Genomic DNA, 14640 nt, shown 5'->3' with positions numbered 1-14640 from the left:
GGGGGGACCGGTGTCATTGCTGGTACCTGTCCGCCTTTAGCAAGGTCAAATGAATTTCGGATAATGTACATAAGTCTTGGTTTCACTAAAAACCAGCAAGTTTCGGAAATTTGAAAGGTACGGATATTCAAAATTCAAAATCCGATGAAATTCGTAAGCAATAAAATGTTCAGCTGCCCAGAAATCGTTGTGGCAGAATAGCTCAAAAAGTTAATTAGTGTAGCCAGATTGTCTTGTCCTTGGATAGGATTCTAAGTGATACCCAAAAGGGACCCTTGTTCGAATGGAAGCCATCCATGTTGGGGTTTCTGCGCCCCAATGACAGAGGTGTAGGATGTTTGGTAAAATAGATGCTTTGAGGGAGAGGGTGCGGTTATATTTGGTTCAAAATGTTAAAATCAAGCAAGTGAGGCTCTTAAATAGTTGAGTTCCGGAAGTTACACACTTCAAAGCAGGGGCGCTTCAATAAGCAAAGTGTTCAGTTCGATTCGCGTGCGAATAGATAGAGTATCGATCGGGGATGGAAGGTTGTACGTCCTTGTGAATTCTTTACGGTAGTCCTCTTCATATCGGCCTTTATCATCTGGAATGTTCTTGTAGCCGTGAACAACAAGTTTCTTGGACTCCACATACACCCGAATATTATCAAGTCCAAATTCAGGCTCCAACGGGACTTCAACGTGAATTTTCTTTTCGGTCTTACCATCATCCAAGACGGTCAGTCCATTTTTACCTGAAATAAAAGAGAACGTTTGAGGAGAAACAAAATGTTCTAAAAAGTGTGAAGCAAGTTATATGCACTAGGCTTTTGGTAAAAAACGCATGTGACCGTGTTAGAGTGCTGCGTAGTTGTACACGCTCGATAGGAAGATGAAAGAGGTATTTCATGGGTAGCCATCTGGATGGAATGTTAATCAATTGCGGAAACGACAAGGTAGCTTCACAGATGAGGTATTCTTCTACGAGAGAAATTAGAATACTGTTTCGTTGTGTCCTAGGGACATTTACAGACAGTAGGGAGGTTTGTCAGGGCTTTTCTTTATTCCATATCATAAATAACGATTCATAAAGCATATTTTCAAAAGTGAGACACGTTCGGCTACTGTGTCATCACCATGGGAGAGCACGCCAGCGGTGAGCGAAATTGACTGCAAGTTGAAGACGTTTCTGAAATCAACTTGGCTGCATCATGGTTGAGATATTAGTGCTTGTAATTAACGTTATGTTGTGATTAACGGTAAAATCTAACGCAACACTTTACTTGGGCCCAAGCTGACTGGTTTTGTCATGAAATATCGATTCTTCGAATCATAAATTCGTTTAATGCATGCAGTAGAAGACATTATTGAATGTGAAAAAAGGTGAAAACCGTCTCACGGCAGTTCTGCTTAGTCTGTTCTGTTGACCGAATTTCAAGCGAATGGAATGGCGGTGAGAACCGAAATGCAACCACACTACTTGTTGATCACAAGTAGCTAAAACAATGAGTGCACAAACCTGAATTTTTTATGAATGGTCGCTGATTGGTCGAAATTCAGGGACATTGAATAATGACAGAATAATTGTTCTGTCTCCTTTCGAGGAAAATACTCCACAAGATGTGGTGAACGAGACCTTATGGATTGCATGCGAGTTGAATTCCAATATGAGTTCCTTCTCAACAAGGAGACAACTGCCGGTCGGTGCGTCGAAAAACCAACCAACCAACCAACCAACCAACCAACCAACCAACCAACCAACCAACCAACCAACCAACCAACCAACCAACCAACCAACCAACCAACCAACCAACCAACCAACCAACCAACCAACCAACCAACCAACCAACCAACCAACCAACCAACCAACCAACCAACCAACCAACCAACCAACCAACCAACCAACCAACCGACCAACCAATGGAATACCAACTATACAAAAACTAATGCATTACGAATCGCCACAGGGCTAATAATATTACAGAAAGCGTATATACCAATTAGCCAGTCATATAAGGGACATGAGATATCCATCAGGAAATGTGTAAACGCAGCTGGGTAAGGAGGAAGTACACATTCAACTGCATACTGCACGAAACTTTCGCAAGCCAACTTGCAAGTTAGGCGAACGGATCAACAGCCATCTAATCATCCAACACAAAAGCCTAAAGGGAAAAACGCTAAGCCTCAACGGGATATATCTTAAATAGGTAGATCTTACGGCCCGTGTCCACACAACTCATGTTTGATCTGGTTACACCGCGTCCAGTGACGGCAAATTAGACTTCTCAATGAGTCCCATGCTTGACAGAATCCACACTTTCCACCAGATCAAACAGGATCAACTACCATTTTTTCGAGAAATACACTCATATGCAAATCAATTAGGTTTTCATGAGGGACTCGACTGAATCTCTCGTTTATGATATTCTGCAGTGCAATTTGGGTTCAAGTAGATGATAAGGTTGACGGAAACTCGGGGATTGCGCCGACCTGATGAGCCCCAAGAAGGGCAAAACCGGTCATGAGCTGTCGAAGAGTTTTCAGCAACCTTGTGAGTAGTTTCCTTGATGAAGTTAGACAATTATTTTCATTTGTGAGGAGGGAATCTAAAAATCATAACGGCCTTTGAAAACTAATTCTCTTTCGCCGATATCGATCGGCTTATGACCACCGATGGCCCCAAACTCAATGAATGTTTAGCGTTACGTCGTTGATTATGATTTTCAGGTTAACTAAGCTTGGATTATTTACAACCTACTGTTTCGAATAAAGAAGGAAGAAAACAAAGTGACAAAATCCATTTTGGTCAATTCCATTGCAATGTAACGATAGCTTCGAAACAATGGAGGGAAACCAGTCGTCTAGTTTGACGGATGAAGTAAATGAAGGAATCCGCAAGGCTCTACCCACGTTTTCTGATTTGGGACACCTATGGTGGGACACCGGGCTATCCATGAACCTCAAAGGACAAGAGTATCAGACTAGATTAGGGTCTCTTGTGCTGTATGGCAGTAAGAATTGGCCTTCATTGTACGGGCGAAACTGAAAAATCTTCAGGTATTCGATAACCGTTATCTCAGAACCATAGTTCATGTAAGCCGATCTCAGAGAACGAATATTTGACTATGCAGTGGGGACTCACATCGAAGAATGTGTCCAGCTCCGGAAGCTGTTTTGTCCAGGCAATGTACTGGGCATGTGGAATTATCATTTTACGAAGAGAGTGGTGCTTTCCATGCCAAATTCACAGTGTCGCAAACAGTGAGGTGGTCAGCTTCTCACCTGACAGAGGAAAACGTTTGAGTGCCACTTGCCATCCAGGATGGGACCTCGTGTTCCCCAGTGCGCCTGGTTGATGAGGTTGCAAGATATGACTGCTAACTGATGTCATTGGCGTTCTTGTAGTCCGTTTTTATTGGCTGAACGTCAGCAAAGCATCTGTGATGAACAATGTTGCTATGCTGCCTGTAGTGATGATGAGTCATTTATTGAATCAGTCGGATTCGACTCATATCTTTAAAGTCATTTGATGACGTGGGTCAACCATCTTTGTGAGTACAGGCTGAGTGCATATTAAGGGATCAGCGTAGCCTGAATGAACCATGGTCGCTTCGGTTCGTCAGCGGGGAACGGAACTTTGAGCAGTATTTCGGGGTATTGCACTCCAGGAAAGACCCAGCTGGTTTTAGGAGTATCAGGCTTTAATGCGCCGATCAATCAAATAGCGCGGCAAATAGTGCGAGATGCATCTTCCAAGGTCCAGACCTGCATTGTCCAATTATAGTCCAAAGTAAACGCATGTAAATCTGTACTTAGAGAAACTGGGTACATTACTTGAATCGCTTCAGAGGTTGAGATGTCTCGCTGACGAGGTCAAGATCAATCGGCGCAGATGCGTGCCTTAGTCAACCAATCTTCTTTAAAATGCGATCCAGAAAAAAAATTTCTTTTCATATTATATAGAGAAACTCCTAGATTTGGGCTTCTCACCAGTCCATATCCTCGGCCGCTTTGGGCTTTGAATTCCGGATATCTGATATGCGAGGAGAGCGCATTATCATTGCTCGATCAGCACACTGTGGACGCATTTGAGTCCGAACAAACGATCATGTTCGCGCCTGGGCGATGTAGCTGGTTAGCCTGACGGCTGGATTAATGACCCAGTAATGGTCTTCGTGTATCTGTCGACTGATCCTCTGAACAGGGCCCCCAAGTCAGGTAGCGTCATTGACGCTTAAAATAGGCTGGAAAATGTTCGACTGTTTTATCTCTTCACCTTAACTGACGCTACTGGGTTATAGTCAGTAGGCAAGAAGGCGACGAGAAGGAACTGTGTCTTAACGCAATTACAACTTTCTCTCTCTCTCTCTCTCTCTCTCTCTCTATATATATATATATATATATATATATATATATGCTGTCGGTAAAACCATAACATTGGCCAGCATCACCAGCAGCAGAGCTATTATTTAGAAATATCATACCAAAAGTGGTATTCTTTGGCACTTTTTCATATGGCATCTCAACTGATGCGCGCAAGTCCCCCAGGTTAGCTGGCCTAATCGCACGGCTCTGTTTCACATGATTGTTCCGCTGCGCAGTGATAGGCTGATGCACAGTCGTATTATCCACCAGCCGCAGATATTTGCAGGATTTGTAGACATAAAGTCTCTCATCACCTTTCAATAAGGAAACTACTCACAAGGTTGCTGAAAACACTTCGACAGCCCACGACTTGTTTCGCCCATCTTGGGGCTCATCAGGTAGGCGCAGTCCCCGAGTTTCTGTCAACCTTATGATCTACTTAAACCCAAATTGGACTGTTTTCGAGAAATACACTCATTTGCAGATCAATTTGGTTTCACGGAAGACTCAACCGAATCCATCGTTTATGGTGTTCTACAACTGAATGTGCAGCTGAGTAGTTTCCTTTATGAAAATATACTGCGATATATCGAATATCGTGCCAACTGAAACATGAAGCGGGCTGTGTGCGGCTCATTCATAAACGAGAGATTCAGTTGAGTCTCTCATGAAAACCAAATCGATTTGCAAATTAGTGCATTTCTTTCATCACTTTCTTTTGAGAACTCGTTAGGCCCTCCCGCTATTATTCTGATGAGTTCACATCGAAGCTGGTACGGACTGGACTTGAATTTGACCCTTACTCGGACAACGCCCTTACTGGTCTCTGTTTCATAGGGCATCAGGTGGTCCGAATGTATGTTAGTCACATGTGTGCAAAAGCAATCCAAAAACTGAAAACCAAGATACCATCTGAGAATGGTATACAGCGTGTCGTGTTATCCATGCCATTGGTCAGACGCCGTAAAATCGTACCCACTGAGAACCAGCAAGATTCAAAGCAGACTATCATTTTAAACCTTTCCACGTTTTGTGCGTCTTGTCTTCAAATTCAAGGTGGGTCAACTGTCGAACGATGTAATTTAGGTGTATCAGTCAGCTTCCGTAGAAGAGTAATTTTAAACTAATTTCACTCATCGAGAAAAAACCCCTCTCCGAATTCATCGACATGCTTTCCATGGCTTGTGCAGGTCAACGGAAATCTTAACACAGCGATAGGAGTGGCTCTCATGAATGTTAGTAGCGTCGACACTACTCACAAATGTAAGTAGTATCGAATGGCCACCAGCCTGGTTTGAGGCGGTCGTGCCCTGTCTTTAGACACCTTGGAGACTTCCGGTAAATGCGGTGCTTTATTTCCTGTGAATATAAACCTAATCAGAGCATATTGAACCGAAATTCTCGAGCCAAGACGTTGCGTTGGAATCTAATTTGCCAGAACATGTAATAACTCGTTATTGGCTTTGCTCGACTGCGGGACCACCGACCACTTTGGCCGCGGAAAGAATTCCGATCACTGGGAACAATTTTCATTAAGGCAAAGTTCGTTCATCAGTAGTGACCCAGCTTGTGCCCACAGAATGTCGGCACGCAATCCGCCTATCGGTTTCAGAGTTAGGGACTAAGGAATTTGATTGGTCCTCTTGGTTTCACCTGTTTTTGCATTGCCGCTGAATAGGCAGACTCGAAAAGCCCACGCCATAGAAACGTTGTCTTCTTTTTCAGGTTATCGGCTTAGAGGCAAGAATTTTAAGTAGGTGGAAAGGGATCACATCGTGAGAGCATCGCGTACCACGACAAAATTTACACCCCCGGCTGCTAAGTGGGTCGTCAGTTGTTGAATAAGCCTAAGTGCTGTACGATACTCACCGATGAACTGGATCACTGGTGATCGCTCAGAAAATCTGACAGTGGATTTGCTTGTCGGTGATTCCGGCCTCGGTTTGATTGCCAATCGCTTTTGCTGATCGAACGCAAGGCGGTCGTAATCGGTTTCCTTGACAGGAGCGTCCAATGTGAGGAAGCCGTCCTGAAAGTTCGTAGAAAAGTTAAATGAGAGATTTTACATTTCACCAACTGTATCAGATAACCAGCGAAATATACTGATTTGCAAACTGATTTGGTCTTGAGGGAGACTCATCTGGAACCCAGATGAAGCTCTCGTTTGTGATGTCTCCAGGCAACTGAATGTCCTGCGCCAGGCCACTTCATGTTTCAGTCGCGGTACATGCATATTCGTAATGCACTGCTCATAAGGTTGCTGAAAATTCGTCGACAGCCCACGGTCGGTTTCGCCCGTCTTGGGGCTCATCTGGTAGGTGCGGTCCTCCAGTTTCCGTAAACCTTATGTTCTATATCAGATAAACTTTTTGAAATTCGTTCGACATATTTATCGAAGCTTTTATACATGATTTGGACACTGAAAATGCTTTCTAAATCTTACTTGTGGTTACATAAGTCACGTGACTTGACCTGAGAATGGAAGTGTTTTCACCAGAGGTAACATGACATGCAGATCGATTCATGGCAATGTGAGAAGATTTGAAAGTTTTCGATTGAGGCTTCATCTTGCTTGGGAGGTCAGTCTCTGCTGGAAAGCCAAAAATAGCTACTTTATCCCTTTTAGGAATTCCATCTGAGAACTCGTCACTGGAGTGGCCAGTCAACACGTGACCACACGATGTTGTCAACCTGTGACTTCAGATTGAGGGGAATTCTATCCTGTCTAACTGCTGTTCAGTCGCTTGAGGCCCAACGCTCACCGCGCGCGCAGTGACCTGTAAATTTGAACCAAACTTGGTTTATGAGGATGCATTTAAAATCTAGGTTGCTGGCAAAGCCTAGTGACAACAAGCAGTGCAAGACCAGATAGTTTTTAGAAAATGAGCCGTCTAAGTTGAAACTGTTGACTTACGTTGCTCAGGTTACACTTGAACTTATCATCCTCCACCTTATCTGGCAGGTAAATCGCTCGATAATATTGCCTCTCCTCCGAGGAATTATCAGTCTTTGACGATTTTTGAGCCTTGACAGTTAGACAATTTGGTGTTGACGTCACCCTGATATCCTCCGGGCGGAAGCCTTGAAGATCAAATCGTACAATGAAATGAAGCTGGAACGGAATGAAAGACACCCTCTGCATTGAGACGTAGTGGAACTCGGATGTAACAGTGTATTGATTACGCGAAGTTCATCACCTGTGTATCAGAATCCCTTCATATCGACCGAACGGATTCCCGAAAGTTGCATCCAGAATCCACTACTTCTCATCTCTCTCCATGACATGATATATCAGCTTTGAGCGAACTAATATCGTTGTCTGCGTATGGGGTTGCACCTTCCAATTTTAGGTCAGCGCGGTGGAAGAACGCAAGGAATGTGGAGAACCAGGCGTCCACATGAGTATAACCAATTTGGTTTTCCGCAAAACATATCTATTTCTCCTAACAACGGGCGACCTTTTCATGGATTGAAGACAGCTCATACACAATTTATGTGACAGCCTGGACAGCTAGAAAATGCGTACATATGTGCTAATGTTTGACCGGGGGAGAGATGGTCCAAGTGGTTAGAGGGCGAATTTACCTACCGGAAGATTCCTAGTTCGTACCCGATCTCTGTCCCTCGACTTAACCTGTCTAGCCTTGGGCAACCTGGCAGTATCCCAGCCCTCGTGCTTGCTTTGGGTGACATGGCAGCTAGGCACCGGAAGATTGTTACAGGTAAACGATTTTTAAAATGTTTGACTGAATACGTGCCTACGAAAACCTGCCATCTGGTCTGGGCGTCTTACTAAAATTGTGTTAGTAGCAATCACGCCACACAGATCTCGTCTCTCCTGCTTGATACGTTATGATTTCATTTGGTGTCAATGTGACTTTAACAGAATAACGGAACTCAAGGTAAATACATTCGAACCGAATTACTTTAGCGAGCAAACTGAATGTTGCTCAGCCTGGCTCAGCCAAGCTCAAGGAATGCATACCGGGATCAATAAAGTGATTCACTACCATAAAATACACTCCAGTGCCAGTGTAGAAAGGCATGTCAGTTACGGACGAACTGGAACTGATGTAAGGGTTTTTACTACCGCTGAAGCACGCAGTTATTATCTGGCAAAGTGTAAAGGCTCCGCTCAAACATCTGACGGAATGCTGACACAGGAATTATTGAAGTTTTTGTGGGTTTTGTATAGTATTGCTTTGTATTCAAACAACTTTTAGAATATACTCGTAATGTACTACTCATAAGGTTGCTGAAAATTGGTCGACAGCCCACGACCGGTTTCGCCCTTTTTGAGGCTCATCAGGAAGGCGCAGTCCACGGGTTTCCGTTAACCTTATGTTCTAACTGAAATCAAATTGCACGAAATTAGCGAACATACACTCATTTGCAAATCAATTTGGTTTTTCGAGAGAATCAACTGGAATCCAGCTGGGCCTCTCGTTTGTGATGTTTTCAGGCAACTGGATGTGCTGCACCAGGCCGCCTCATGTTTCAGTCTCAACGATATTCGAGATATCGCGATACATTTATATTTGCACTGCACTACTCATAAGGTTGCTGAAACATCACAAACGAGAGATTCAGCTGGGTTCCAGGCGAGTCTCCCACAGAACCAAATTAGTTTGCACATGAGTGTATTTCGCTGAATATTAGAATAGCCTAAAACGAACGCATGAATACACTGCCTTTTTCGAAACCGCCATGCAGATGAGGCTTTACTTTCTTATCTGATCGTTTGTAACTGCTTCGTTCGCATTACCCACTGGACAACAGCAGGCTCAAATATGCGCTTAATTTTACTGACACTTACCTTGCCATCTTCACCAATTTGGTATGCGTCTTTGAGAAAGTCGAGTGGACCATCGTGAAATCCGAAACCAGGGAGCATCGGGTCCATTTCATGTGACATCATTTGTCGCATATTACGTCGCATGGCTTCCATCTGACGTTCCATTCGCTCAATAACCGATGAAACTCGATCAGTTGGACTTGTGGGCCAAAATGTTGATGGCAAATCAAATTCGTCCAACGGCTGATGGAGAGAAAAGTGTCCAGGTGAGACAACTCGCAAGTCAGACGAATGCAGAAACAGAATAATCGAAAAATGGATATATACTGACCTGATTGTGAGTTCTCTGGGCGTTCAATCCGATAGTTTTCACTCAGTTAGCCTGTGAGCGATTAGTCACAAGACGGAAACTGTGGTGTAGTGTTCGAATGTTCATCAAGAGTCTCCTAATATCTCCCCAGGTGCGCACTGCTGGTGATTCCGCATAAAGTAAAGGGATTAAGCAATCGTAAACTGATTCTCTGTTTTCCAGTACTGACTGACGCAATATGAAAGCCGTTTCACAAGGTAAAACTGGTATCATGCAATAAAAGACGCACTTGATGATCAAAGCCAATTCATGCGAACAAGCTTACAAAACTAATGTGTTCTGTTGTTTGAATGAGGTGCTAAATGGACTGGAGAACGCCAACAGGAAACGCTCCTGAAGTTATGCACTTATAAATGAAGTCAGATAGAAGAACAGGGAGTGGAACAACGCATTTTTCTAACAATATATGCCGCGTCACATCACGATTGCAGATATCATGATAGTGGTTGCTAACTGTGGATGTCACTGGATTTGACTGGCATCTAGGAGGAACGTCACCCTGATGGTTTAGATAGCCAAAATTCACCTTGAACTCTTATGCTTGAAACGTTCTTTGGCATAGGCAATAACCCAGACCAATCAAGCCCCCTCCCTCGCACACACAATAGTCGAAAGGTGAAGTTCATTCATATTCGGATCTTCAATTTTGATGAGGTTTGATTGGTCAGAACGAATAAGAAGAACTCAACAGTCCCCATTAGAGCAACCATCATTACTGTGCACATTACATCTTTCCATCGGTTGCTTACGAAGCAGATGGAAGCCATCAATGAGGAGAAGTGAGAAGTCTTTGAATGTGTTTGCTCCGACAAATTCTTCAATAAACATGATCCGAGTTTTTCCTTTGTCTTAAAACTTCTGCGTTGATAAACTGAATAATTCCTTTAACGAGGTAAGTTTATGGCGAAGAGGTTAGCTTGGTCTGTCCAGAAGCACGAGATGTCTGATGGAAAAAAACCCTTGAATTTCAGGAGCTCAATGAATAAATTGTTCAGAAGAGACTGGTTCAGTGCATTCATAATTCATCACGTGATCAAGAGCTCGCTACCTGAATGCTCACCGCGTGCAATCTACTTCGATCGTAGAAATCAAAGTGCGAAATTTTGATCGAGATATCTACCAGAAAGTGAGGCCAGTTCATGCTGAAATGTTGAAAAGCATGGTAGAACTGTTTGAATCTTGCTAAGAATGAACTATTCTGCACAATTTTTGAATCTTCAGTGAGATTCAAATTAGTTATTATTAGTCGAGGACTTCGATTGAAATAGTGACATCTCCTCAACACAATCATTTGTTGCTTATAGCTGCCCAACGCATTCTTTGTATTAGCAAAGAAGCTGATACGCTGAAAGATTGTACTACTTTGCCTTCAGTCGGGGCAAAGCTTTAGTCAATAGTTAACAGGTTCACAAATCTTCTTCCCGCAAAATGGGGAAGACACAGCTCAGTGAATTTTACCGTTGAATCTTTGGGCAGGATAGCAAACCTCTCAGAAGGAACCGCGAAATTCTGACCAAGGGCACAGGCGTTTTCCATAAATGATGAAATACGGTAACAGATGTCATAGCGATCAATGTCTGTTCAACCATGGTGAGACAAGATGTTTAGAATAGAAGTCAACCCCGATAAGTACATATCGTGCGCATTCCTGGTGCTGCTGAATGAGGCATACAAATGAGCATCTATCGTTGGGGAGTGGTCTTGTGTTCTGTGCGTGGTACATTAAATCACGAAATTCCTATTTGAGCGTTCGTTCAACACTTACGAGTGCTGTCAGCTTACTCTCTCAGTAAAAGCTAAGCTAGAGTAAGTAACCAACGTCCTCAGAAGGTCACCAAGTTCCTGTTCTAGGAAGGTGAAATGCAGGTCATCCGGTTCATTCTAAATAAGTATTTCTCTCTACCTTATCGATTAGCAGTGTGGGGGTTGGCAAATCTTCGAAAGTTGATGATCTTGCTTGCCTGGTTCTGAGGGTAGACCCTGTGAGTCTCAATGAACCTTAATCCGAGTCGCACAGATAAGCGTAGAAATGACTGTTTTACCCCCAGAATGCAACGCAGAATTTGGCATATCCACAGCCGTCTATTGCATGCGAATTCTCTCTGATCCTGTCGCTTCATAAACTACTAACTTCGATATAAGTAAGCTGCTACAAATCAGTCTGTTTAAAGTAGATAATTACAAGAACATAAAGTTGACGGAGACCTGGGGACTGTGCCTAGCTGACGAGCCCCAAAAAGGGCGAAACCGGTCGTGGGCCATCCACGGATTTTCAGCAACCTTATGAGTAGTACATTACAAAGATAGTTACAAGTTGTTCATTTTGATGCCACGAGCGTGGGATGGAGCCAAAAGTCGGTAATTTAGCCAATATGGAATACATTCTATGGATAGTCGACGCTCCGATTTCTAAACTGAATGCGGTGATAAACGAGGTAATGAATGACAAGCAAAGCAATGCTATATCAAGGCATTCGCATTCACATTCATGACACTCTTGTGTGAACAGACGTCTTCTTGTTCCGGCGCGTTCTATATGAAACATGGAAAACAGCGGAATTGGCCTTCGCTTTGACTATCTCTGATCAGGAGTTTCTATCCTTAGTTCAGTCGGGATCTGACCCCCTAGACAAATGACATGTGCCGTGAGCGTAAGAAAACCGCCTCACCTGCGCACGCCACGCGCACCTGGATCAGCAGTTCAAAAAGCCTGATCCAACGTTTCCGGCGTTCAGTAGTACTAGTAGGCTTAGTGGGGCGACATGCTCGCTTCGCGGGTCAGGTGCTCTGGTTCGAATCCCCATCATACTTGTGGATTGTGGCTGGGGTCACTTAAAAATAACACCTCGGTTTTGTGTATGTGTATTCTTTGCGTCAGAAGGGGAAAAAACATAGTTCAGGAGAGACAGCAGAGCGACCACCTACAACCATTCTACATTTCCCGTCTGCTTGTCAGTAATACTGTCCATGTGACAATAAATCTGAAGGTGACAGACAGAACCGCTGAGGGCGACACAGCGAATGACAGATAACAGTAGGCTCATTCAAAGTTGACAAGATAACTAAAGTTGCCTGCATCTACCAATGAGATTCTGAGACCATATTTGGTACTAGGAACCTTAGAGGCACCCTGCGTTTATTGTCAAACTTATAGTAAGCTTGTCTCAAAGGGAATCAAGCGGGAGGAATCATTTGATATGTAGTATAATGTGTTGTGCATGCTGTATATGATACTTTATTATATATTAGTTGCTTCATGAGGAGAGGAACTACTGTAAAATACGTTTAACCGTCGTGCAGTTTAAGGTGAGAAAAATGCAGCTGTGACATTGGGATGTAAACGTCTTGCTTGCTGCTAACGCGTTGACTGGATTTACATCAAAGCAAGCTAGTTATATCTAGATGGGTAGTCACTACAGAGGAAAGCGGTGCAGTGGGATTTTGCTGTGATTCAATCTTATTCGAACGAATTCTACTTGGCACTAACCAGTAATGAAAACATATTCTCCCTCATCCGGCGTATATCATCATACCAACTTCGCTGAGTTTCCGCCATCCATCGATCCATCTCTTGAAACCATCCTCGCGGAAACAGGTCATCTCCAGTCCTGGGGACAATATCTGTCGACTTCCGAGTTGCCCGACTTCTCTCCAAACTACTAATCCGATCACGGTGTTGTTGTTCCAGCGAACGGTTGTCACGGTGTACGACGATCTGGCGTTCTTTCCCCGTCATGTTTCGGAACAAATTGTGTACAACTCTGCTCAATTCTCTTCATTTCGTTTATATATATATACAAGCTGCACGAATAAATTGTCTGGAAACAACCCACAGGATACCTGACACAATCATGTGATCAGCTGAAGAAAGCGACCACTGAGGATGGATCAATAGCGCTGAGCTCACCATGGTAACGGTGTAAACATCGGAAGAATGGCTTATGCTGGGTCAGCTGACATGAATAAATTCTTTTTTGACACACTCACACCAATGGAAAATAGTGGTCCGGATGTGAGTAGTGTGTGAACGTGTGTCTTCGGGACCAAACGACCCGCAAAAGCGGGTGTTGCGAGTAGATCTTGTTGGTTATTTATCGATAGGAAGCGCAGTTTCTTGAAAGCCTGTTTCAATTTGAATCAAATGATGGTATAAAGTCATTTAGGAGAGTTGACCTGACAGCGCTGCATCTGTGTTTCAGTACTCCCTCAGCACGCAGTGGAGAGTCTTCCCAGAGGGCATTGCCTTTTCATGGGTCTGCTGTTTGGGCTTCCGGTTTCTCGCCCTCTTCGGTTCACACAATGCCCATGAAGGTCGAATTACTCGATCGATTATTCATACAATGTCACTTTACATAGTGTTTCACTGAGTGAATTCTGTAATAGATGCCTTGGAGTACTGGCGCACACACAAGAAAACCTATTCCAGTCTTCCGTCCCCCGATGGTATCGAAGAGATTGTTGGCTTGATTGTATGTGAAGCCATCTGTCAGGACGCACCCAGACAGGAGAAAAAACACATATGCCGAGAGTGACGCAAACCCCAAGGTCGCCATCAGTACGACACATCCGGAAAGTAGGTGAGTTGGCGGCTCTCACCAAACACGGCTTAGCAACATACGGCCAGCTTAGCGAGCCTGAAATTGTTCACGACCGGAACACCGCCATCGGCTGTACAGAACGAACTATTGAACGACCATATTTGGCCATTTAGTCATCCTATATATCTAAGCAGACGCTCTGTATGTTTTGTCCTGGCAATACAACCGTGTCCCCAGATCTCTGTCTTCTCCCTATCGCGTAGTCTGGCAGGCTCAGTGCAGAAGTAACCAATAGACGGTCACCCACGATACAACACCATCAAGCAATGGAACCTAATGGGAGGATCCTGGGGTAGATTGTGGAATTGCTGTGTTGCACTATAATTCTCCCGAATTGCTTTCAGGGTGAAACTGAAATACCGAAATAAACACGCCCTGTAATAGGCATTGGTTATAAAGGTTACGTACTCTAAAGTCAAACGACGCTTTCGACATATCTGAGCTCAGTGTTAAAGGCGGAACATGCCGATCAGAAGGTCCGTGGGTCAGACCCAATCGCGCATCTCCGTTGATTCTGTCTAGGCTTTGGCA

The 14640-nt window shown here is 43.9% G+C and overlaps 1 protein-coding gene across 1 annotated transcript; it reads right to left on the bottom strand.

Annotated features, from left to right (window-relative positions):
- Positions 1-133: 133 nt before the first annotated feature.
- T265_14274 (hypothetical protein) lies at positions 134-13260 on the bottom strand (the record flags this gene model as incomplete). The annotated part of the gene is made up of 5 exons (XM_009172905.1): positions 134-733; positions 6216-6375; positions 7261-7458; positions 9163-9384; positions 12999-13260. 5 exons carry the CDS (start codon positions 13245-13247, stop codon positions 447-449), a joined length of 1116 nt encoding a protein of 371 aa, XP_009171169.1.
- Positions 13261-14640: the final 1380 nt, after the last annotated feature.

The sequence above is a fragment of the Opisthorchis viverrini genome, assembly GCF_000715545.1.
Source record: "Opisthorchis viverrini unplaced genomic scaffold opera_v5_167, whole genome shotgun sequence".
Classification (NCBI taxonomy): Eukaryota; Metazoa; Platyhelminthes; class Trematoda; order Opisthorchiida; family Opisthorchiidae; genus Opisthorchis; species Opisthorchis viverrini.
This window is presented reverse-complemented; position numbering and strand designations above follow the sequence as displayed.